This window comes from Triturus cristatus, chromosome 3_2 (genome assembly GCF_964204655.1).
Source record: "Triturus cristatus chromosome 3_2, aTriCri1.1, whole genome shotgun sequence".
Classification (NCBI taxonomy): domain Eukaryota; kingdom Metazoa; phylum Chordata; class Amphibia; order Caudata; family Salamandridae; genus Triturus; species Triturus cristatus.
In genome coordinates, this window is record NC_140584.1 from 405,732,893 (window position 1) to 405,757,717 (window position 24,825).

Here is a 24,825-nt window from a genome sequence, read left to right on the forward strand (position 1 = left end):
CATTTATAGGAAAGGGGTTTATAGTATTTTAAGATTTCTAAATAACATTAAAAATGTAGTAATATATTTAAATTAAATAATGGAATTTTTTTTTAATTTTTTTTCAGGTATTGCTGAAGAGCAGTGAACAAAATTTAAGATGCCTACAAAATCCAGAGTAAAGAAAGACCTAAAAAAAAAACCTATATTTGAAGACAACTGGAGGACCTAAGTTAGTTGGAGATGCTCATGTTGGGAAAAAGAAAAAATCTTCTGGTAAGCAGACAAAAGATTTTTTAAAGAACATATTCAAAAAAAGGAAAAATGTACAAAATGTCTGTACTGGAAAGAATGTTTTCAATAGAAAAGGACAGGAAAAAATTGAGAATTTAGTTAATGCAAATATACCTTCTGCAACTAAAAAGATTAACTTAAACAGAAAAACAGCGTTTAAAGAGATACGTAGAAAAATGTTTCAGAGAAGAGTTATGTCCAATTTGATAAAGGATGTGAAGAAATATAAGCAAAAGGCTAAATTTTACAAGAGAAAAAAAGAAATTGAAGCCATTGCAGCAAAGGCATTAGAATTAAAAAGGAAACTATTCATTTTAATTTTGAATAGGATGCGTACATTAGATAAAATGGTTAATGTACTGAAATCACAAAGCAAAAGGAAAAGAGTAGTGAACAGAACAAACTTTTGTAAAGTGTTTTTAGGAAAATGGATGCATAGTTCAAGTAGTGAACCTTTTTTTAATGAAGAGAGCTATTTTCAAAGTAATAGTTTGCTGCATGCAGTTGACACCAGAGGTCGTGCTTACGAAGTGAAAAATGGTTGCATAATGGAGAAGGAGATAATGGTTCCAAGAGATGAGGTACAAGTGATGGCGGATGAGGCTATGGGGAGACGTCCTAAAGCCCCAGTGTACACTTGGAATTGTAGTAGTATTTGCACTGTGCGTCAGGAATCTATTGATAAATTTCGTGAGTTTCTAAGAGAATATAGTAAAAAAAAGTGTAAAACAGAAGATTAAGGTGCTTCAAAGTCTAGATCCATGCAGAGTGAGAGAGAATACTGGTTTGCAGGGTCATTCTCTGGCTTGTCTATCTAGAAAAGTGTGTAATAGTGTTTTCCATCATTTTAGAATGCTGGCTGTTCATCATACTGAAATGAGAAAGTTTGTGAGACGGTTGTATTTTGCTAAAAGTCCAGCAATAAAGTTAGATGAATTGAATAGGGCTCTGTTCCGTGGGTCAGTATCACCACCGATCCCAAAAAATAGGAGGGAGAATCTTGAAAGCATTCATAGGCGTATAGGTTAGCCCTTCCACCATAAGCAGCTTCCGAACACTTTTTAACACCTTGAAAGCGTCTTTCACTACTTTAAACCGTGTCTTTTTAAAATAGCTACCATCATTTTCCTTAAACAAACAGTTCTTTACCTCAGAACCAAGCATCAAATGGAAAAAAGAGGGAGCCTCCGCTACATTACTAACATCTTCCCCAGTCAATAATACTCGCATCTTTAACAAAAAGCAAACCTACTAGTAAAGTGTAAAATCGGGTATCGACCACCCCCCCACTCTCTTGGCAAAGTCATAAACCTTATAGCACGTCTAGAGGCCCAGAGGAATTTAGTACAGAGAGATTGCAATTGTTGAAGCTGGTCTTGCGTCACTTCTAGAGGGATAGATCTAAATAAATATAAAACCATAGGCAAAATGTTCATTTTTATAATGTTGCCTCTCCCAACCAATGTAACATGTAGTCGCCCCCATGGGGGTGACAGATGCTCTCTTAGGAGGTGCGTTGGCTTGGCTTAGAGGTGGTGACTGGGGTGCCAGAAAGAGGGCTCCAAGGAAAAGGTCTGGCTGTGTCAGTGCTGAATTTGTGAGGGTGGTTACAGGTGGTGGGCACCAGCACTGATTTTTGTGGATCACGACTTATTTTTCATCACCAGGTTTTGACCAAAATAAGAGACAAAGACAGAAAAGAGACAGCTTCTGAAAGATAGTAAAAGGTGAGAAAGAGAAATTCAGGAAATGAAAAAAGCACCTGCAAGTGTGAGATAAAGAAGCTGGAAGTGCAGGATGGCAAAAGAATGAGGTATGAGAGGGAATCGAGGGTAGCTAGTCAGCAGCCCCCATTTGACAGCTCCGGTGCAGGGCTCCTAAGAGAAACTTTGGGGCCCTGCACTTTTTTTAAATTAAGCAATCGAGACACAGCTGGTGCAATTGAAGATGAAAAATAAAGACTAAGTCAGTGGCAGACATTAAACACCACCAATAAAGTTAATGATGCAAGTCCAATGGCTTCAGCAGGTTTTGATTGGGCAGTGCGGAGTCAGAGTCCTTCACTGCAAGAGTGCTGTATATTGCACACTGCTACAGGGATGAAGGCAGCAGGAGCTGTACCGCAGGGGGCATTCATTAGCGGTCATGGAGCTACAAGAATCTTATGGTGTGCAGATTTTTAATTAACAGGCCGGCATTTGGTACATAAGTAACAGGTCTTCTGGAAACTAACCATTGCCACAGAAATTAAAGTGGGTCTGATGGGTGGCAATCAAATGTCAGGCATTACAGTAATGAGCGGTACACCAGGTCCAGGCAGGGGGCACACCTTCCCTTCTCCCTCTCTTATAAAGGAGCCCACATTCGTCAGTGAGTTAATTGGACTACAAACAGAGACAGGCAGGAGACACAGGTGCAGTGACAGCGGGCTAAGGAAGGACAACTGGATAAGGACTTTGAGCAACAGATTAACAGTCTGCACTCTCATGACCGAGGCAGCAAAGTCACAAATGAGGTACAGCCGTTGTGAGACTTCAGCAGCACTGGTGTGACTGAGGCACTGCCATTGCGGCTAAAGTTCTGTCATGACAGAGGCAGGGCCGTCGCGACAGAGGCAGGGCCGTCGCGACAGAGGCAGGGCCGTCGCGACAGAGGCAGGGCCGTCGCGACAGAGGCAGGGCCGTCGCGACAGAGGCAGGGCCGTCGCGACAGAGGCAGGGCCGTCGCGACAGAGGCAGTCACTTTGGTCTCCGGGGGGCACTATGGTAACATCTATTGGCAAACTCTTAACTGTGAGTTAATGCAATGGGAAGAAAGTTCAGTTAAGCAATTGGGCTTGTTCATAGGCTTACTGATGCAAAGAGAAGGATCACTAGAGGAACCCCAAGGAACACTTTAAGGACTTGGAAGGGTCACAAAGGAAACAGAATGTACGTGTTCAATGCATAAGAGGAGGGGCATAAGGAGCCCATGGGTGGTACACTGAGACATGGGGTGAAACAGAAGGAGTTGAAGACACCAGCGATGGACTAAATTCTGAGAAGTTTTGAGCTGGTCACAAAAAGAACCAAGAGGTTTCTTATTAATTTACAGCTTTGAGGTCGGAAAGAAGCAAAAAGACTCATGTTTTTAAATAATAAAAAAAAGAAATATATTTCGAGGAGAATTTTTTTTTCGATTTGTTTATGTGCTGCATAATGCAAAACCCCTTCACTCGTAGGAATCTGATTATCAAAGACAGCATGGGAAACACAGGCAAATCAATTTAAACATTTAAAATCATTTACATTGGACATGGGGGCATATATTCGGCACAATAGAGTCCTGGACACAAAATCTTCTATATCCCCTTCACGTGAACAGCAATTTAGCATTAGTTAATAACTTTTGGTCAGTTGACCGAAGACATCTTATGTCAAAAAGCCAAAGAATGGAAAACTCAATTTGCTTCAGTTTTGGTCACCACTGCAACACTTTTCCGAATATGACAAATAAAAGCCTACTTAACACTTCTGTGCCCTATGTATTACTCTACGGCAGGCAGAGGTGGGTCAGTTGACATTCTGAATACAGTCCCAAAGTATAGGCAACCACCCGGAACGTTTTTGAAAAAATCTCCACCCTTGAAGTAAAAGTTTGAGGTAACGAAGAATTATGGCATTTTTTGATGTTCCTTTGGAGGTACACATTAGGATTTTACGTTATCAAGCAACTTCATGATTGTTTTGAAACAAAATTTTGTTTGCATATCAACCTGATGTTTATGTTGAAGTCAATTGGGAAAAATTGCACGCAGAATACAGGGAGCGGAAGGGTTAGGGAGTTAGTGTTGTTACAGGTTTCACAGGACGTGCTTAAAGCAGCCAAACTATGGAATTCACTTCCCACACATATAAGATGCTCTAACAACCATCTTGGCTTCAGAAGGTTACTCACGAGCTGGCTCTTCCCCACATGACAGCTATACTCACAACACAACAGCGTACCACTACAGTATACTCCGGCATGACCAACTACGCTTCTCGCGGTATACAGATGAAGCGGTTATACAGGTGTCATTGTACGGTAAACTATGCTTCCTGTTAGAAGCACACACATTCATACAAGTGGGTAAATGTATATTACACCACACGAGACGTGCATTTTTAGACAGTGTCATAATTGCTTCTTCTAGGTACATATAGGTGCATGTTTAGAGTTTTATCAGCAGGCACAAACTCAAATAAATGGCATGAAAATATACATATTTCTCCACAATATATTGGTGCACGTCAGACCATGTGAAATATTCTGTACACATATCGGTCATGTGCATATGTGTGTGCCTAAGTTTATTTCAGCTTTAAAAAAATTATAATAATAAAATTCTCCTTTCAACCTTTGTCCCATCACTCCGACTCATCCCAAATCTTTTTGACAACTATGAACCCCCAAACATTGTTCTCAAAATTTCCCTTCCATTTTTTCCCCCATCACTCACGACCTCTACTTACAAAAACAACTTACTATTTCCTCTTTCAAATCCACTCCCATCATTCTGTCCCAACTCTAAACTCTACTAAACACACAACACAAAAATCAAAAGTACAAACCTAACAACTGATGCACAGAGCAAGAAAAAAAAAAAAAGAAAGCAGCAAAAAATAAATAAATAAATAAATCTACTAATCCACTATTACCCTTCTAATCTTTGGTTTAGGAGTAGCGGGTTACTCGCGGCAAAGCACTTCATTACCTCGTTTGTTTACTTTTAGGGCCAGATATCTTGGTTTTCTTTTTCAATAGTATGGAAGAAGGAGCATCAAAAAACTCCAAATTGCACTTCATTTAAAAATATCAATCCTGAAAGTGCTTTAACTATGCACCATTTGCAAGAATTATATTGGAGTGGGGCAGTGGAGAGCATGCTGAAACGCTTTCCTCCCACTGTTTAGAAGTGAGCACTGCCAATAAAATGACAGAATCCGTACTGTTGCACGATTTTGTAACATTTCTGGAAAGTGCTTGGGGCCTGGCATCCCTAACAAAATTCCACTCTAGTCTTTAACAAAAAGCACATTTACGGATTCTTTTTTGTCAAAGGGTTTGATGGTTCACAGCCCTCAAACTTTAATTCTCGGTCATTTTATCAAAAGTAATTTAGGTCAGTTCACTCGGTTGTATCAGAAGTGTCTTTCAAGTGCAACTCGTGTTTTTTTATTTTTTTATTTATAGTATACTACACGTGTACAACGTTAGGATCCTCGGTTAAAAAAAAAAAGACAAAATAAAATACCTAACAATAGATGCACATCAACCTCCAGTGGATTTAAGTGCTGTAGCCTCAGCACTTTCCCTTTTCCACAATATAAATTAAGTTCTTCAACAGAGGACACGTGTGAATGATACAGAATCCCCTCCCATTTTCTTAACAAAAAACATCACAATGCGTGTTTCCATAGTGCTGCTGTGGCGCATATTTTAATGTGGGATTCAACATGACCTCCTCGTGCTCTTTGCCTCAGCGGTGAAAGAAAGGACTCTGATAGAGTTGCACAATGCCTGTCGCAGTTTTGGCGGGAGTGCTCAAGTGCCAGACACAGACGTCGACTGGACGTGCCCCAGTCCTAACAAGCATTGGCATAGCCAATAGTTCTCGCCTTTGTAACCTTATAAGTGTTTAGCCATGCAACAGTTGCATAACTAAACACTTATAAGGTCCCAAAAGCGAGACCTATTGGCTATGCCAATGTTGTTTAACTGCTGCAATCTATTGAAGCCTCACGGAGAACATCAAAACGGCGAAAGTGATCGTGATCAAACCTCAAAGCGGCCGCGAAAGTGAAAGTAATAGCAGTAAAGTGCGACGCGAGCGCCCGCGCACATGCACTGTAGCTCTAGGCTGGCCTGGTAGCACTTTTTGGAGCCCTCTCAATAAGTCTCGCCAGACCAGCGCATGCGCTGGGCCAGGCGAGACCTAAAAATGCGATGAGATACGACAAGAGTCCCATGTTCCGGGATCCCACACCAGCTCAGGGAGCACCATAATCACAGAACTAGACCTATTGTTTTTGCCAAACCTAACAAAACAAAACACGCACACCAAACAGCTGACTAATACATAAATGCAGAAAGTAGAAACCACATGATCTATTCAGCATAAAAAAAATATTTAAAAAAGGACTGTCTTCAGAAATAGGGCAGTTCCCTCCCAGCGTGGAGGAGGCGGCGCAGCACTGGAAGGAGGGCCAGAGACTGTTCTAAGCGGCATCCTCCGAGCCTCCTGGACTCCCTACTTCCGACGTGCCGGAAGCCTTGCTTGGCCTCCAGCTGTACCCTGGGCGCCAGCCAATTTCTCCTGCAGTTTGCAGTACATAGTGTTTTTTATTAAAGTTGGCTTCTTTGCAGCCCACCACTTACAGATTCTGCATCTGTCCACTTATTAGAAGGGGCCTTGAGTTTGGGGCCGCGTCATGAGCTCCTTTAAAGACTAATAAAACACTGAACAGCACCTGCCAGAGCAAGGTATAGCCTGCTCCACTGCTTGGGTTGAACCTCAAATGTGAGGGTGAGGACAGAGACCACTGGCATGCCCTGGTGACCTTGGCACGGGGATTAATGGGTACCATCAGTTTGGTCTGAGACCTGGTTTGGCTTTACATACATAGCTTAAGCCTTACACTATCCGACACCCCTCCCCCAAGTATTAATTCGATCTTGACAAAGTTCTACTTGGACGAAAAACACGTTATAACTTGGCACTTACAGACAAGCAGCAAGTTCTAGGTGAACTGCAGGGTGAGACATGGGAGCCCGGTAAAGTGACAAGAAGCTTAAAACGCCACTTCAAAGCGTGACGTAGAACATATTCGTCCCAATAGACTCAACATAAGGGACTGGTGGCACATGGGCACAGCTCAAAGAACATGCAGAAACACAGGGAAAAACACAGAAGACCACCACGTGCACAAGATGGCAGGTTTTGGCGTGCACATTCGATGAGGCGAATATCCGAGAGTGCTGGCCCGGTCTCATCGGGGGAAGAGTCCATTCTGAAAGGTGCTCCCGGCTCTTCAGTGCATCATGCACCGGACCCTCGAGCAGGTCGGGGCAAGAGACGACGAGGAGATCTCTCCACAGCATTTCCTGGCCATCAGTTAGCTCGGAGGTTATTACAGCCCATTTACCCAAAAGGGCTTCAGAAAAGGACCAACAGATTCCTCAACAGGTGACTGCTGGTTACTTTAAGAAGATCCTCGTTATTTCGAGCGTATGTGAATTTTAAGGCCACCTAGGAGATGGTGGACCAGGGAACAAAATCTCAAAGCAAATGCGCTATGACCTTCTTTCTATACATGAACATTTGAGTTGAGGTGTGCAACAGGCCGACACAGGGCTGCATACATGCCTTCCATTATTTACACTCACAGCAGACCTGGGAGAAGTGATGGCGCACATAGTTCAAAATCCCAATATCGCACAAGATCTGTCTACTTCATCATAAGACTACTCGGGGCCGGCTCTAGGGCGGTGCGACCAGTGCCACCGCACCGGGTGCTGGCTTTCAGGGGGCACCGTGTTTGTAAATCTATTCTGTTTTTAAAGCACCTGCTGCCGCTTTCCTTTCCTCCGACAATTACCAGGTCTCACAAAAATGTCAAGTTAACTCCTGTGATTAATGCTCTTCCGGGAGAGAGATTGGAGTTTTGTATATTTGATGTTTTGACTTCTGTTAAGGTAGTGCAGAGGGTTAATATCCCTGCTGCAAAGAATGTGTACCATGTAGACTACAGAGTGCGTATAATGAAAATAGATCCGCAGGTTACTGCTTTTAAAAGACATCCTTTTGTTACTTGCCATTTACAATTTAAATTCCTAACATAGAACAGTGAGGAGTTAACTCATCATAGAGGTGCATACACACTGCAAAGTATACATTAGAGCATAGATTAATGTTGCAAAAAGGGTTAATTTAGGTAGAAATCAATTCTTATGATTAAAGAAAACGGTTTATTTTTCCACGCTGAGTTTGTGCTTCTTCACAACAAGAACTCCTAAACTATACGGCCTACCAGTAAGGATGTGACTCCTACACTTCTAGTCCTTTACCTTATGTAACATTTCCTAAAAGCTGATTTACATACATATGTTTGATTGTCTCTGTGTAATGTGTGTGTGATGCAAAGTGCTCTGACATCCTTTACTGGTATGAGTGGCGCTATATAACTAATTCAATGCATCTGAAAGAGAGTGGTTATGGAGACTTGGTCACTGTTAAAGGGTGCTAGTGAGAGAATCTGTGGTGGAGGTGGTCATTGGGGGGGCGTCAACTAACATTGTCGCACTGGGCGCCACCAGCGCAAAAGCCGGCCCCGAGACTACTGCAGATGATACAATTCCCGTAGCAGTCCAAGTGCGCTCTTCAGAAAGCCTTGGTGTCATATATGCAAATTACTTCGATTACACTAAGTGACACCAAGACAGATTGCTTGCAGTTTGGGAAAAGCAAACAGCTTATTTAACCAGTCCCTTCAATGTCACGTGTTAGAATAGATAGCACTCCCCAAACCCAGAGTTTGGCAGCTCTTGTCTTTAGGCCACATCATTATTTCTCAATTTATGCCTGAAAGTCACCCACAAGTGGTATTGCGGTGTAGGATCACGTATATTGAGCACATTCTCTGTTAAAATGGCTTTGTGAAGTTAAACCACAGCAGCATCAAATACTGGCAGGTGCACTCGGAGCCTTGCTTGGCAATATTTGCAAGGGTTTGTTTTAAAACAGGACTTCAGGATACAGTTCAGCAACTTTGCACTGGTGCACAAACAGGGCTAATCATTTTCAATGTGACTAAAATAGACCAGGACTTTTGCGATCCGCCAAAAAATGGCTTGTGACCCACCAGTTTGGGAAACACCGGTCTAAAGCCCTCCAGTCATGAATCAAGGAGCAACACCAATGAGATCGTCAAATCTGCACTTAATGTAAAGTTCTGAAACTCCTGGAAGGAGTCAGAGTCGATCATGGAGCTAATGATATGCAAAGCATCTCTAAAATAGTTATCATATCACCTGATTTATGGAAGTATGTATTTAGGTCAGCAAATTGCCCCTTGATGGGTCTGCTGAGTTATGAACGTTTTAAATCTAGCAGAGGTCGTCTCTTCATTCATTTGGTGATAGCGCAGCGACATGCAGCAGCACTGGGACCCCGCATGATGGATATGAACTAAAATGAAGATGGCATTAAATAGTATCCTTCAAGGTATAGCAAAATAAAATAGTTATCCGGCGCAAGTCATGCACTTAAAAGCCAAGCTTGCACATAATTTATATGGATTTGGGTAGACTGGTGAAGGCTACTGCTGCAGGTCAGGGGGCAGGACCCCGGATCCTGCCTCCGCTCCACCAGAGGAGCGGGCAGTGACTTCTGCTGCAGTCGCTGTGGGATACCAGCCTGAGAACCACAGTGCACGACTGAGACATTGGATTGACCAAGGGCTAAAATGGATGTGATACTCCATCAGTAGATCTTGTAACTCAGTTTCTAGGTCCAGCTCTTTAGGACATTTGATGTGGTAGTTCCATGCCATTCTTTAACAAGACCCTGTTCACCTGAACATGTCTGTGCCGCAGGGATGCCAGGGCAACATACCCCGTGTTCACTAGATCTGGAGACTTAGGGTGTTTTTTAGAGTCTGGTGTACAGGGTGTGCCACCAAGAATGTGGAACTGTAGTGCTAAACAGATGTTTATTTAAGGTAATAATAGACTTAAGAATAAAATTACCTATCATTTTAATCATTCAGTTAAATTGGAGGCACTCTGCGCGTTTCAGATCGACTCCGAACTGTGCATCTATTTTCATCAGGTTTTCAACTTCGCTTATTGATTTTACATTTCTTTTGGTCTTTCTAACCCACTTTTGTTGGAGCCGTTTCCTGTGATGCCATCTCCTGTGAAGTAGCAGGGGTCACACCTCAGGGGATGTTACTTGCTAAAAGGTTGCTGCACGTGGAAGCTAAACCTTAGACCAGGCGCTATGGGGAAACAGAATGACGAGCGGAGTCCTTTAGTCAGTCTGATGCCTCCTTGCCCTTCAATACAGATTAGGTTACTCCTGCCGGATCCCTAAAAAGCTGCAAGTGTGCCTGTACTGTTTGTCTCACAATTCTTTGACTCGAAGCAGACTTTCTGAAGGAAAGAGAATATATTGAGACACTAACCATTAAGACCAGAGGACAACCCTCTCAAAGAGGCTGAAAAAGAAGATTAGGATCTCAGACCTACAATAGTGTATTAGAGTATTCATGTATGTGCATGAAGACCCACCTTGTTTCTGTCGGGGGCTGACAACCGCAGAGGTTGGCGAGGGGGCAGATGACACTCCGGGGACCGGGGAGCCATCGTTGCTCTTTGGAAATGGAGTAAGGGGGCTTGTGTCTTCTTTTGAGGAGCTCTCTGTTTCGTCGGTTGAAGGGCTAGCCACTGCTTCATTCGGTGTACTCGAGGGAGCTTTCGGTGGAGTTACAGGCACTTTTGTGTGACTTGCAGGTCCTTCTACAGAGCTTGGAGGCTCCTGTGAGGAGCTTGGTGTCTCATTGTGTGGTCTTGCAGTCTCTTCTCCATCCAGTCTGAGCATGGTTTTCTCCTCCGCTGGTGGGATCCCAGTTGCATCCCCTTTACTCTGAGACGTTAAATCTTCTTTCTGGGGTGTCTCAGCAGCTGAAAAACATAAGAGCACTGGTCAGTCTTCCCTTCCGGTGCGCCCTTGATGAAGACACCATTCAAGCAAAGCTCCACGCTCCTCGCAATTCCATACACTTACACACAACGAAGAAGGCATCCATGATTGGCCATAAAACATGCTTCAGATTTAACATCTTTAAATTACTTCTGTAAACTCCTCAGATAAAGCTCCAAGCATTTCACATTACGCACTTCTCAGGCCTGTACCACTCTGCTACCTTCTCCAGACACTATTCCCGGTCTCAATTAATAAATGCCGAGTTGACATGTGTCTTGTGCTTGAGAATTTCTGAAAAATGTATAGGTACAGTATATATTTCTAAAAATGTTTATTATAAAACTTTAGATTTAATGTAAAAACACGGAGTAGATTGGAGTGAGGTGGAGTGGGGTAGATTAGGGTGGGGTAGAGTTGGGTGGATGAGAGTAGGGTAGACTGGAGTGTAGCAGAGTGGGGTGGGGTAGATTGCAGTGGGGTAGATTGGGGAGGAGTAGATTGGAGAAGGGTAGATTGGGGTGGAGTGTGGTGGAGTGGGTTTAAGTGGGGCAGGTTTGAGGAGTGTGGTGGATTGGAGTGGAGTGTGGTAGAGTGCAGTGTGGTAGAGTGGAGTGTGGTGTGGTAGAGTGGAGTGTGGTAGAGTGGAGTGTGGTAGAGTGGAGTGTGGTAGAGTGGAGTGTGGTAGAGTGGAGTAGACTGGGCTAGATCGTAGCAAAGTGGAGTGGGGTAGACTGGAGTGGGGTAGAGTGAAGTGGCATGTTGTGCCATAGAATGTCAGAGTGGAGGGGTGTAGAATAGAGTGGCAAGTCGTAGAGTGGCGCAGTGTGGAGTATGCATGGTGTGGTAGCAAACTGTTATTACAGACCATAAACTTTCAATTGAAATGACCATTACATTTGCACTAAAATACGGTTGGTTTTACTGCACACAAACGGTAATGTGTGCAAATTTCACCACATAAAGTATGGATCGATTTACAAATATTTGTTTCCACTTGGTCTCAAAATTACAAAAAAAATAGATTACTTTGTACTAATCCTGATATATTCTGAATCCGCACAGTTCATTTTTATGTGTGCTAGGAATGGAATCCTCCCACACCCTCTCCTCTCACATGGGTACTCAGCAGAATTTTCACATCCATTATCTCACTTTGAAGTAAGAGACAGAAAAGTAAACATTAAGCTCCCTCCCAAGACAGCCTGACATTGGACCTCGGTCTTTGAATACACAGCAAATGTGACAAGATAAGAACAACATTTAAAGGCCTATTTACAAAATAGAAGTTTGTGGAAGTATACAAGGTTTGGGCAACTGAGGGAGAAACTCAAGATGGACAGCCTAAAACAAATAGACAGCAAATAGAAAGCCAGATAATGTGAGTTACAAACCACAAAGCCAATGGTCAGCAATGAACAGAATGCATTTCTAGATCAGCTTTCTGAATGTCCCAAAGATGTCTTTAGCAAACCAAACATAGGCTTCAACGTAAAAAGGCATAATTAAGTATATGTTCAAGCATAATGAAGCATGCGCCCATATACATCATTGTAAAGCACTGATATCTGCAAGGGTCATGTTCACGCTATAAAAAAACGATTTAAATAAATAATGTTGTGGAAGTCCAGCATGATGACATACATCCGTGATTGTGCTACCAGGCATATGTAGAGCATGAGGCGGCTATTAATAAATAGAGTTTCAAGATTGTAATCTTGGAGCAAAAACGAAAAAGAATGTTAGGGATAGTGAAGTGATCAGTGGGGCAACACTGGGGACGCAACTGTGGAGGTGGTGAATGCAGCAGAACACAGAGGAGTGGTATATTAAAAAAAAAAAGTAAAAAGGTGCAACAGAGAGGGGTAGGAGAACAGTCATAAGTGGGGAACATTGTGGGTTAGTGAAAAGCAGTAAATTTCTTTTTTTTAAATTTTTTTTATATAGAGTTTTATATAGCGCGAACTTGACCCGAATCGGGTATCAGAGTGCTTTACATAGCACCAGTTGTGTTACATTACGACACATTCATTTTTGTTAGGCACGAGGAGATTAAGTGATTTGCCCAGAATCACAGGATGTTCAGCGTCATTGCCGAGACTCGAACCCAGTTCCGCAGATTCGAGGTCGACCGCCCTGGCCGTTAGGCCAACTCCTCTCCCCAAATAAAATAAAATACATTTGGAAAAAATGCCAGAATCAGAGGGAAGGAACAGACAAGCTTGGTGAGGTGAGGGTAGCACTAAGACAGGGGGGGGTGAGGATATCAGATAGAATGTATCATATACTTGTACAAGTAAGAAAATACACACACTCCTTTCATGAAGTGATATAAGCAAAAGAAACAAGCACTGCCAAACCGAATAGGTCTATCCTTACTGAATGCTTTGGTCCAAAAAAATGTAAATAAAAGATGACACAATGATGCAGCTGCTGTGCCTGCATCATGTTCGTGTGCATGCGTGATGAGTTATGCAGCCGCATGCATTACCATACATTTAAAGTGACTGCACAAAAGATGCCTAGATGTACACGATTCTCCAACACTGGTAGTGAATGATTAAACAGGATTTAAAAAAGAAAATCCCATAACCAATCAAAAAAAACTTTCAATGCCCCTTATGCTTTACCGATAGCGCACTTGACGTCACAGATTGCATCCTATATGTCAAACAATGGTCACAGCAAACATGACATCATCAGCTGCCGACTGTGGGATTCCAAAAGGTAAAGAATTTTGATATGCGGGCATATTACAGTCAAAAGCATGCACATAGTAACGATACCAGGGTTTCTCAAAGTCTTGCTATGACGCAATCCCAGGTTTCCTTATGTAGCCCACATTCGACAGCGCTGCGGCTCCACTACCTCCATTTCCATTCACATTATTAAGCTGCCGAGGGTTTATACTCTATTGATCTGACGCGGAGGAAGACCCAGCTTCAGACAAGTGCCGCTCATGCCATCCAGTGGTTTATTCCCAATGACAAGTGCCGATGCATGCCCAGGATTCATCAGTGGTATCAACCTGCATTTTATGCTTCGCAAACTTCGCAAACTGGCACATTTTCTTTCTATAAAAGGACATTGGGCTGCTGCCAATGCCGTGGTAGGATCCCGGTTGCATTATTGCAACTTCGTATACATTGACATATCCAAAATGCACCTGCATGGCCTACAAACTCATATGGACATGTTTGTTCTATCTGCATCCAGCTTTCCTAAGCCACTGGACTGGCTTCCCATTGATTCCAGAGTTGAATCATTCTTCCGAGCCATGCCCTTCGTGCTACTCATTTCACCAAAACTCACTTTCTAAGACACTGCACTTATCCTTATGTCTCCATCAGGGCATTGAGATCGTCCTACCTCTCGCTTTTGAAAATTCCTAGGATTGTGAAATCCACCATGGGGGTCAGGTCTCGTCTCACCTAGCTCCCTTGGAATACCACCGCCCTGGAATTAGGAACCAGGGTCTGCCATCTTTGAGTCAGAAAATTGTTGTCCAGTCTTCCATCTGAACGCCAGGAGACCACAACATGTGTAAAACTCGCATCACATAAATCATATCACATACAACATATCCCATAACACACAAAATAGCCTGGTTCCCTTCCTAGCCCACATGAAGCCAGATGCCACACCACCCACCTTTGAGCAGGACGTGGATGCCCAGGTTGCCTAAAGCAACCCAGGTGGCCTCGCCTGAGCCCAGACACCACCATTCCAGCCCAGCCGGAGCGCATCCATGCACACCGATGGCAAACCCAGCTAAGACCCCTGACGAGACGGAATGATCTGTTTATAGAAATCCTGAACAGTATTATCTGCAAAGAACATCGTACAAGTATGTAACACATTAACTCTGAAATCATGCTCTTGAAATTCCAACAATGTTGTTTTGATATTTTTGGACTCAACTTGATATTTTCCTTAAACCTCCCCCTTCCCGCCCCCGCACAGGATAATAATCTTGTGGCAGTTATAAATGTTCAGAAGTGCAACTAAAGGAAACTCATTTCTGAAAAGGACTTATTGGAACTGCCTGGTGCTACCATGAACACTAGAATAGCATAAGAGGAGTTGTTGTGCACCTGTAGGTGATTTAATTGAATTCCGCACACGCACAACACTGGACATTTCTCAGACATGATACTTGCCTTCAATGCTTCGGCATCTCAACCACTCCAATGGAGTGACTTCTGCCACAGTGCACTGCAGGCTGTCTTAAAAAGAACTAAAGTGCTACAAAAATGTTGATCCAACCTTTCCCGGTATCGGAGGTGCTTGCAGTTGAGCGCCATCTTCCACCATTTTATCTAGCCTGTTGTATCTTTGATCCCAGTCCTGTCTCTTCCGCTGATGACACCCAGATACTTCTTGGACTTCCTATGCACCTCAGTCCAATTTCTAGTCATGTTTCTGTGTTCCCACGATCTGCATGCAGTCCAACTGCCTCCGGCTCAACAGCAACAAAACTGAAATCCTGGCCTTCGGCTCCTGTATCCACCTGGTCACATGCTTGGAGGCCGGCCGAGCTGGGTACACCAATGATTCAGGTTTACTGTTCCAAACAGTCTTTTGAATATCAGATAAATCATGCTGCTAAAGTGTGCTTTATCTTACTAAAGAAGCTTTAAAAGAATTCCCTTACTGCCTCCAAGCACGTGTAAATTCTTTGATAACCTCCCGCATGGACTTTAGTAACGCAGAGTATCTCGGACTTCCTGAGTACTTGCTTCACCACCTACGGGCGGTCCAGCATTCTGCTGCTCGGATGGTCTTGGTTGCACCAGCCACAGCTTCTACCTCCTCTACTCTTAAAGGTTTGCATTGGCTTCCTGTCGAGAAGCACGCCATTTCAAGGCCATGCGCTTTATACCCAAAGCTGTCAACAATCCAGGCCCCACTTATTTAAGACTCAAATGTAAGCCTTATGTTCTGATTCGTTCTTAGAGCTCACCTTTGCCAAGCCAACTGAGACCCCCTATCAACAAGATCCCCATTAGGAGCTGCTCTTTCCCTTACAGTGCATCGCGATTCTGGAATGGGCTCATTATTGGTCTTCATGTTCAGGAAAAAAGTGAAAACATACCTGTTCTTACTATTATTTCTTGCAGACATCATTCTGTAATTCCTTCCCCTCTCCTGTCCCTTCCCAGGTAGAGCTAGGACATCCATTTTTGGGTATTTGTCATGCTTAATAACATCCCTTAACATATTACAGAAGGGACACAGCCATTTTCACATTGATGTGGTTCCAGCTCAAAAAGAAGCAGCCTGACCTGACCAGCAAGAGCTTGCTCCCGCATAAGATAATGATGCGTCACAAACACGTCATCCTCATTGGGCCAGGTCACCGAGGCGCAGCTTAGAAAATCCCCGCAATAGAGTGGGCCAATAGACCAGAGTCGAAGGCTAAATTATATTTTGCTATTTGGGGGCCATTTGCTTGGCAGTCTGGTGCCCTCTTGTGGCCATTCGTAGTGGTGCTTTAAGGCAGCTACCAATAGTGCCCTTAATGTAGCACCGACACAGATTTTGGCATAGCATGTGCAGGGTCTACGTATGGGCACGTCAGCTTCACGTAGAGTCTCTACAGGCAAAATCGTAAGACGGGAACAGCTCCGCACTTATAAACTACTTCTTAATACCTTGGGCACCTGCTACCTTTTCTTTTTAGCTCATCTTATTCTCAATAGGTAAGAATCCACAATATGCAGGTCAGTGTAACACTACCTCAAAATTAGCAACTGGACTTCGAATACTAGGCCGCGCTTCTACGCGGGCTAACACTCCAGACGCGTTTGGGTCTCACTGTTGAAGTCACCTTCTCACAAAAAGGAAGATTTAAGAGCCGATCCACATGCTAGAACCAAACACTTCTAAACTACCTGCCTTGTTAGGTTTGCGCCCTCAGAGCAGTATTCCGTCATTTTTAACTCTGTCAGTCTAGAGTAACCATGTATATGAAACCGGTCCGAATATTATAAAGATCAAAAGAGGATTCCGAGATAAGGGATTTTGAGCCACGTTAAACCTATAAGTTGGACTTATAAAGTTATAACTTTGTGAAGATTTCACTTTAGCAATGATCAGATATTTTGTTTTCAGAATACAACGTTTGTGCTATGGAGTTTAGTGCTCTGAAAGCTCGTTTATGTAGTCACACAACGAAGACTGCTAAAGTGTGACACTGCTGTGCAGTCTCCTTTTAGTTTACACTGTTGCACCCAATCCCACCTGACATGTCTCAGTAAACCCAGCATAAATACTCCATGTGTGCCCCGGGGGCAGCTCAAAGACACGACAGGACGGTGCCACGAAGAAATAAGAGATTTCCTGTTTGGGGAATTCCCAGTAGTGTTTTTAGACCGCAGGAGGCCTGTTTATTTCTGTAAATGGTTTTCGTTGATCGTCTATAAGCACCATTTCCTAACTTAAATACCTGTCATAATAATGCAACTGCGCCTGGTGTGATGACATACACCCCTTGCAGCTGCGGGCTCTTGGAGAGTGCTTGCAGAGAGACATTCGGGTGTTCTGAACGTTCAAGCTCCCCATCTGCCCGTGACCCCGAGAAGCAGCCGTATTTCGAGGCTTCCTCTGAAAATGAGGCATAGAAATAACCTCAGGTATTCAAGAACATAATATTTTAGCAATGTAACTGCAGTCCTTGATTCTAGAAAGAAATGTATGCCTTGCCTCACACCTGAGGAAGCGGGGAGAATGGAAGCGCAGACAGCGGTGGCTGGACACTCAGAGAGGGCCTAACAAACCTAACACCAGCTCTTGAAGGGTGGACACTCAGAGAGGGCCTAACACCAGCTCCTGAAGGGTGGGCATGCAAGGAGGGCCTAACAAACCTAACACCAGCTCCTGAAGGGTGGACACTCAGAGAGGGCCTAACAAACCTAACACCAGCTCCTATAAGGTTGACACTCAGGTTTTAGGCCCTCCCTGAAGGTCCATCCTTCAGGAGCTGGTGTTAGGTTTGTTAGGCCCACCATGAGTGTCCACCCTTCAGGAGCTGGCCGTCCCGAACACCAACTCCTGAAGGGTGGACACTCCAGGAGGGCCTAACAAACCTAACACCAGCTCCTATAAGGTGGACACTCAGATGTGTTAGGCCCTCCCTGAATGTCCACTCCTCAGGAGCTGGTGTTCGGTTTGTTAGGCCCTCCCTAACACCAGCTCCTGAAGGGTGGACACTCAGGGAGGGCCTAACATCAGCTCCTGAAGGGTGGACACTCAGGGAGGGCCAAACAAACCTATCACCAGCCCCAGAGGGTATGGGGGTCACTGGGTCCGCCCTTCCGACTGGAACATATGGAGTATGCATACACTGCTTGCCACGAGGCCGGCCTGGCTGGCACATACTTGTGTACCCAGAGCTCAGTGTTGATTTGCTAATGCCTGGGTATCCAGCGGCCCATCACAGCCTGTGCCTCCAGTTTATGGGCGCCCTCCCAAAGGGTACCATCACTGGGACTACTAAGAGGCGAGAACCACAACAGGGCAGTGGCCTTCAAACTTAATGCCACGCCCACCACGTTCATGTAAAGAAATTTCATCAGGCCTCAGAATAGTAAACTTATTTTTTCACAATTATTCTAGATAATTGGCAGCTTTTATATACACACTTTAAAAAAACAGAACGTTACCGTTTTGTTCCATTGTACCTTATAAAATGCACTTGAGCACATGATTGCAAGCACACTGTGAGCAGCTGGAGCTACCTAAAGTGCAAACATATTCACAGTGGGAGCCTTTATCAGAAGGAGAGGAAGGGGGCTTCGAGGTTTGTTTGGGACTCGCCTATCCCACTTTGAAACCTACTCCTGGCCAGGACTTGATTGACAAAAGAGGTTCCTGGTGGCCCATTACAGAGTGGACCACCGCCACTCTGTTCTTGTCACATAAAACACAGAACTCTTTTCAGAATGGAACACCCTCCCCCTCACATCTATTAAGACACCCTCATCATTCTGAAGATCTCGGAAAGTCATCTACAGCATCTTAGGGTGTGCTTTTTCATTATTCATCTATAATGTTTCCATAGTGTTGCAGCGCTTACATGGCATTACACACTTTACACTCAACTCTAGAGAAAGCTATATACTGTAAATGGCCAGAAAAGAACGTTACAGGTGAATAATAAATGTAAATATATGGATAAGTCATGAGAAAGGGGAGGAGTAGAGCTGTAGAAATTGAAAATATATTTCAAATGAGACCTACAAATCCTATGTACTTTGTTCCAAAGCATTTTAAAATCCGTGCACTTTACAAGAAAGGGGGATGCACACAGCTAAGCAGCAGCAAAAAGAAGCACTTATCTGTGCCCACACACACGCATAACTGCAAACAGGGCTGCCTGAAAGTATCTCACATGATACAGAGCAATTTGGCAACTATGGGTACCGTACCCTGGACACCTGGCACCGTGGCTATGAAACCTTTTTCCTCATTACAAGCTTTACTGGCGGCAAAACCCTTTCACAGACACAGAGTCCATTAGGAGCAGCGGTTGGAACCCATTCAAATTGTTTTCAAGAGAAAATGCATAACAGTAACTTATTTTTAAACGTAGCATCTTGTACTACAATTCTGCCCTAGTAAACCCTGTAAACAACAAGATGTCAACAGCCGATTTAATGGAATGCAATTTACCGAGCTCAGAAGGATGAAAAGCTGAGTGGGCCATGCTGGAATTCGAATGCATAACCTTCAGATCAGAGCAGATGTTAGCCGCGAGCGTTAACTCGCCGAGTCATCTTCTCTATAGAGAAATAAGACTGCTGCCTCCTAGAAAAAGCATATGTAGGAAATACTGATCCTGTGATAGACCATGTTGCTCATTCCATAGTGGATAGTACAGTATCATAATTGCAACCTTCCTTCTTATCTCTACCTCAGTTTTGTCTTTCTTTCTTTTGCCATTATCTTTATATGTTCTCCCCTTTTTCAACTTTATTGTTCTAAGTTTGGATATTAACGTTGTGAACCTATGATGAATTCCCTCTTACCCCATATTTTCTTTTCTGTCTTTCGTAATTGTATAATTTTTCATAGAGTATATCAGATTACATGTTCTGTTCTTTAATGCTATGCTGTGTTGATACTTTTCTTTGATCATTATTATTCTCCTACTCATTATTATTCTCCTACTCAATATTATATTATCGGTTTTCCAGTAGGATAAATTCAATTGTTCATCCAATAATCCCTTTTCTTCAGCTTTGCGGATATCTGCACTTCTCTCAAATAATATATTTTGACTACTTGTATTGCGATTACAGTGAAATCTATAGTCTCGCATTGCCAACTCATGAATTGCATTATATTATGTATTATATTTATAAAATGCTAATAAACAATTTTAACACAAAAAGCATATGTAGGACACCAAAGATGTGACGGTTAAAATGCAGCTATTTAATAAAACAAAAAAAACAAAAAAAAAAATCGCTTTTCTCTGAAACTCCACAGCAAGCAGGAGGCAGAAAGGGTCTCGAGGGGCACAGACTCCTGCAGGGAGGATTCTACATGTCTGCATAAAATCATTCAGTCTGGTCAATTCCGCTTGTTCATACTCCGTATACCATCGAGGTGCAAAAGTGTTAAACTACATGACCCATGCATTAATCTGTAGAGAATAATCATAATATGTAAGCATCTCTGATCCGGACCGAACGCATGGCTTGCAAGGGTCATAGTGTGTGTATCTTCTAACCTAGGACAAATAGTGTGAAATACCACACCCCTTGCGCCACTACTAGACAAAAACACTTAAAAAGGAGAAAAAAAACCTCGGGTTCTAATTCACTGAAAAAGACTGTGCCAAACCAGCTGCAAACAAAAATGTTCATTTGAGGTTTACATAATGGCTTTTATTGAGTATTTTCGTGTAGTCTTTGAGATAAAGAGTGATATCTGCATTGAAGCAGACTGGCCACCTCAAAAGGAAAAAAGCCCAGTTGGCACAGCACGAGGCGCACTGGTCACACTCGGACTTCTGCAGCAGCTGCACGAGGCTGTAGTGTCTGGCCCCGGGCCTATAAATGAGACACTCGTGGACACAGGTGTGCTAGTGGTGGTCAGTGTAAAGCCCGCCACGCCCAGAGCCCTGGGCTTTTTATTAACATTTGTGCGTGCCGTCCGAGGGGACGTCGGGCTCACCCAACTCCGGCTACGCTAGGGGGGGGGGGGGGGGGGGGTGACCCTAACACACGCTCGCGGACCCTCGGGCAATGGTTTGGTCCGTTGCGCAACATTACATTCCTCCTTTACCCAGAATTGAAAACCCAACGAAACTAGCCGCCTATAGCGACCCAACAGTTTAACAGTCTCTAAAAAAGTCTCATGGAAAACAAAGGAACAGTCTTACTTGGTTGTCTGTTGGAGGGGCAGCCTTCCCTCACTCCCACAGTTGACAGCGAGCCACAAAGTCTCTGTACCTCTGGGATGGTCGCGGGTGCGGGCGTAGGTGATACTGGCTCTGGCTGCGCCCATCCGATTGGGTGAGAAACATGTCCTCTGAGCCGTCCGCCACCACCGGGTCCGGGCGGCTCGGCGCCCCTTGAGGCACCTCTTCCCTTTCAGTTGACGCCGAAGAGTCCTTTCCGGCGTTCTCCGCCCTCCGGGGCTCTTCCGCTCCTGGGGGGTTCCGAGGGCTGTGAGATGGGGTTGGGTAGTAGTCTTCAAACTCCTGGAGGTCTTCCTCCTCTTCGCGCGGGGCTTTCTTGAAAAAGGACACGTTTCTAGTTACTTTTTCGCCGCCTCTGACGGCCGTGACCAGGGTCCCTCGTACATTGGTGACAATCCATGGGGCCAGCTCGAAGGGCAGGCGGAATTTCCCCCCGGGGTGCCGGTCTTTCACTAGCACCTGGTCGCCGACCTGGATTGTACTGTCCGCCGCTCTCCGCCGCCGGGAGGCTTCTTGGTTCGTTTTTAGTCGATTTTCTGTGGAGCGGTTGGGTGGGTCTGGTGATGACTCCCACACAGGGTGGTGCGGGATAGTGTCCCGGATCGCTCGGCCCAGACATAGGTGGCTCGGGGGAACCCCGGTGGTGCAGTGGGGTGTCAGCCGGTACTCGCGCAGGAATTGGTAGAGGGCTAGCTCGACGTTGAGGCCGTCTGCCAGGGCAATCTGAACAGTTTTGTTTAGAGTCCTCGTCAGTCTCTCAACCTCTCCGTTTGCTTGCGGCCATCGTGGGGTTATGCGGCGGTGTTTGATGCCGTGGGATTGCAGGTACTCGGCCAGTTCTGTGCCGTTGAATGGTGGACCGTTGTCCGTGCGCAGCTCGCTTAGGAGTCCGTGGGTGGCCATGACCTTCTCCAGCTTGGGGATCACGTCTGCTGCTGCTGTTGAGGGGACAATCTCTACCTCGGGGTACCGCGAGTAGTCATCTACCACAACTAGCATGTGTCGTCCTCCAGGTAGACTGCCGAACTCGGCGCTGGCTCGCACCCACGGCGAGGTCGGGCCCTCTTCCGTGATCACGGGTGCTGGGGGGTCGGGTAGGCTGGTCGCCAAACACACCGGGCACCGCTGGACCGTGTCTTCAACCAACTTGTCGAGTCCCGGGAACCAGAGCTTGCACCTGAGGCGGTTCTTCGACTTGACAATGCCTTGGTGAGCGCCATGCGCCAGGAGGTCGGCCCGTTGGGTGAGGCTGCCGGGCAGTACCAGGCGGGGGCCTCTCAGGAGACATCCTTCGGGGGACACCGATAATTCGTTCCTGACGATGTAGAGCGCTTTCAGTGACGCCTGAGCCTCGGGCGTGCGAAAGGACGACGGGCTTTGGAGCGGCTTCCAATCTCCAGACGCGACCGCTCTGATGGCCATCTGCAGACAGTCGTCTCCTTCGGTAGCCAGCGCAACCTCTTTGAGGGACATCGGCAGGGGTCGGGACCTTTCCACAATCATCCGGACGTACTCCTCGGTAGCGGCCGCCTCCGTAGCTTCCACGTCCGTGGCCGGGCGGGCATGTCTGGACAGGAAATCTGCCGGATTTCGGGCGCCTGGTCGGTACTCAACAGTGAATTGGAACTCTTGGAGCTGGAGGACCCATTTCTCTATCCGCGGGGGAGGGCGTGATGATGAGCCCTGGAACAGCGGGACTAGGGGCTTGTGATCAGTGATCACCACAAACGGGTGTCCATACAGGTAGATGTGGAAGTGGCGGCACCCCCACAGGATCGCAATGGCCTCCTTCTCGATCTGCGAGTACCGCTGCTCCGTTGGCGTGAGTGTTCTGCTTGCGTACGCGACGGGGGCCCACTCTCCGCACCTCTGCTGCTGGGCTAGCACGGCTCCTAGGCCTGTCGGGCTGGCGTCCACTATGAGTTGTGAATCGAGCCGGGGGTCGAAGTACGCTAGGGTGGTGTCAGCCGAGAGCGCCTCTTTGGTTCTCTGGAACGACTCTTGCTGTGCGGGGCCCCACTCCCAGGTGGCGGAGGCTTTGGTGAGGTCGCGGACGGGCCCCGTGAGGTCAGACAGGTCTCGGATGAACCTCCCGCAGTACGTGACCATTCCCAGGAAACTGCGGACAGCCGTCACGGAGGTAGGCGCGGGGGCCGCGTGTATGTCCTTAACCTTATCCGGGTCCGGGCCTATCCCTTGGTCGGAGAATCGGTATCCGAAGAAGCTAATGTCTTTGCGCAGGAAGTCACATTTGTCTCTGTGGAGGGTTAGGCCTCGTTCCTGCAGCCGGGAGAACACAGCTCGGAGGCGTCGGATATGTTCATCCAGAGTAGGGGCATGGACGAGGATGTCGTCGCTGACGTTCAAGACTCCGTCCAGCCCCTGCAGGACATTCTGGATAATGTTCTGGAACACTTCCGCTGCGCTCGAGATCCCAAAATTGAGCCGGGCGTGCGTGGAAAATGTGGTGATTGGGCGGGAATCGGGGTGCAACGGGATCTGGTGGTATCCCGACCTCAGGTCCATTTTGGAGAACCACTTGGAGCCTGATAGCTCTCCCACGATGTCGTCGATGGTCGGCGTCAGGTGGCGCTCGCGCCTGATGGCCAGGTTGGGGACGCGCATGTCCACACAGATCCGCACTGCGTCCGGCTGTTTCGTTTTTTTCGCCACCACGATGGGTGACACCCATGGGGTGGGTCCGCTTACCCGTTCGATAATTCCCGCTTGCTCCAGTGTCCGTAGTTCGGCTTCCACTTTGGGTCGTAGGTGGAACGCGATGCGTCGATGCCGGAGGGCTACTGGGGCGACTGTCCTGTCGATGTGGAGGTGTACGGCGGGTCCTCTGAGGCACCCGATTCCGTCGAATAGGGCTGTATGCTCCTGCACTAGATGGTCGAGGTTGCTTGTTTGGACGGTGAGGGCGAAGTGGATCAGGCCCAGGTCTTGGGCTGTCCGGCACCCCACTAGGAATCCTGTCCCTTCCTGTGATACGTATATTTTGGTTGGCAGCCGAGTGGCGTCGTGGGATAGGTCTGTCCTGAAAGCCCCGCACAGGCGTAGGGGGCGATGGGTGCCGTAGGCATACACTTGCACCCTCGTTGGCCGGAGTGGTGGAGCGCTCCTCAGTGTCCGGTATACGCTGGCCGCCATCAGGTTGATCGAGGCACCGGTGTCGATCAGAGCCGGCACGGCCTGGTCCTGTACTGAGACTGTGCACATGGGTCCGGTTGACGGGGTCGCGGCCAGGGTGTTGAGCATCCGCACCACGTGCACCGAGGCGACATCCGCTTCGTCGTCGTCATCCATGTCGCTGTTAGCGGAGGTGCTGGGTAGGGGTGCCAGATGTCTCACCCTCCTGGGCGGGCCTCCTTGCTTCTTCCTTGATGTGGACAGGCAT

General features: G+C 46.0%; 1 protein-coding gene across 9 annotated transcripts in view; it reads right to left on the reverse strand.

The window, feature by feature from the left end:
• Positions 1-24,825, reverse strand: part of MAP7D1 (MAP7 domain containing 1) — a 267,976-nt gene that overhangs the window by 131,532 nt on the left and 111,619 nt on the right. For all 9 annotated transcript variants that reach the window (XM_085647958.1, XM_085647957.1, XM_085647956.1 and 6 more), the window contains exon 2: positions 10,585-10,977. In XM_085647958.1, coding sequence (XP_085504084.1) covers positions 10,585-10,977 — 393 coding nt within the window. The remainder of the gene's footprint in view (positions 1-10,584; positions 10,978-24,825) is intronic.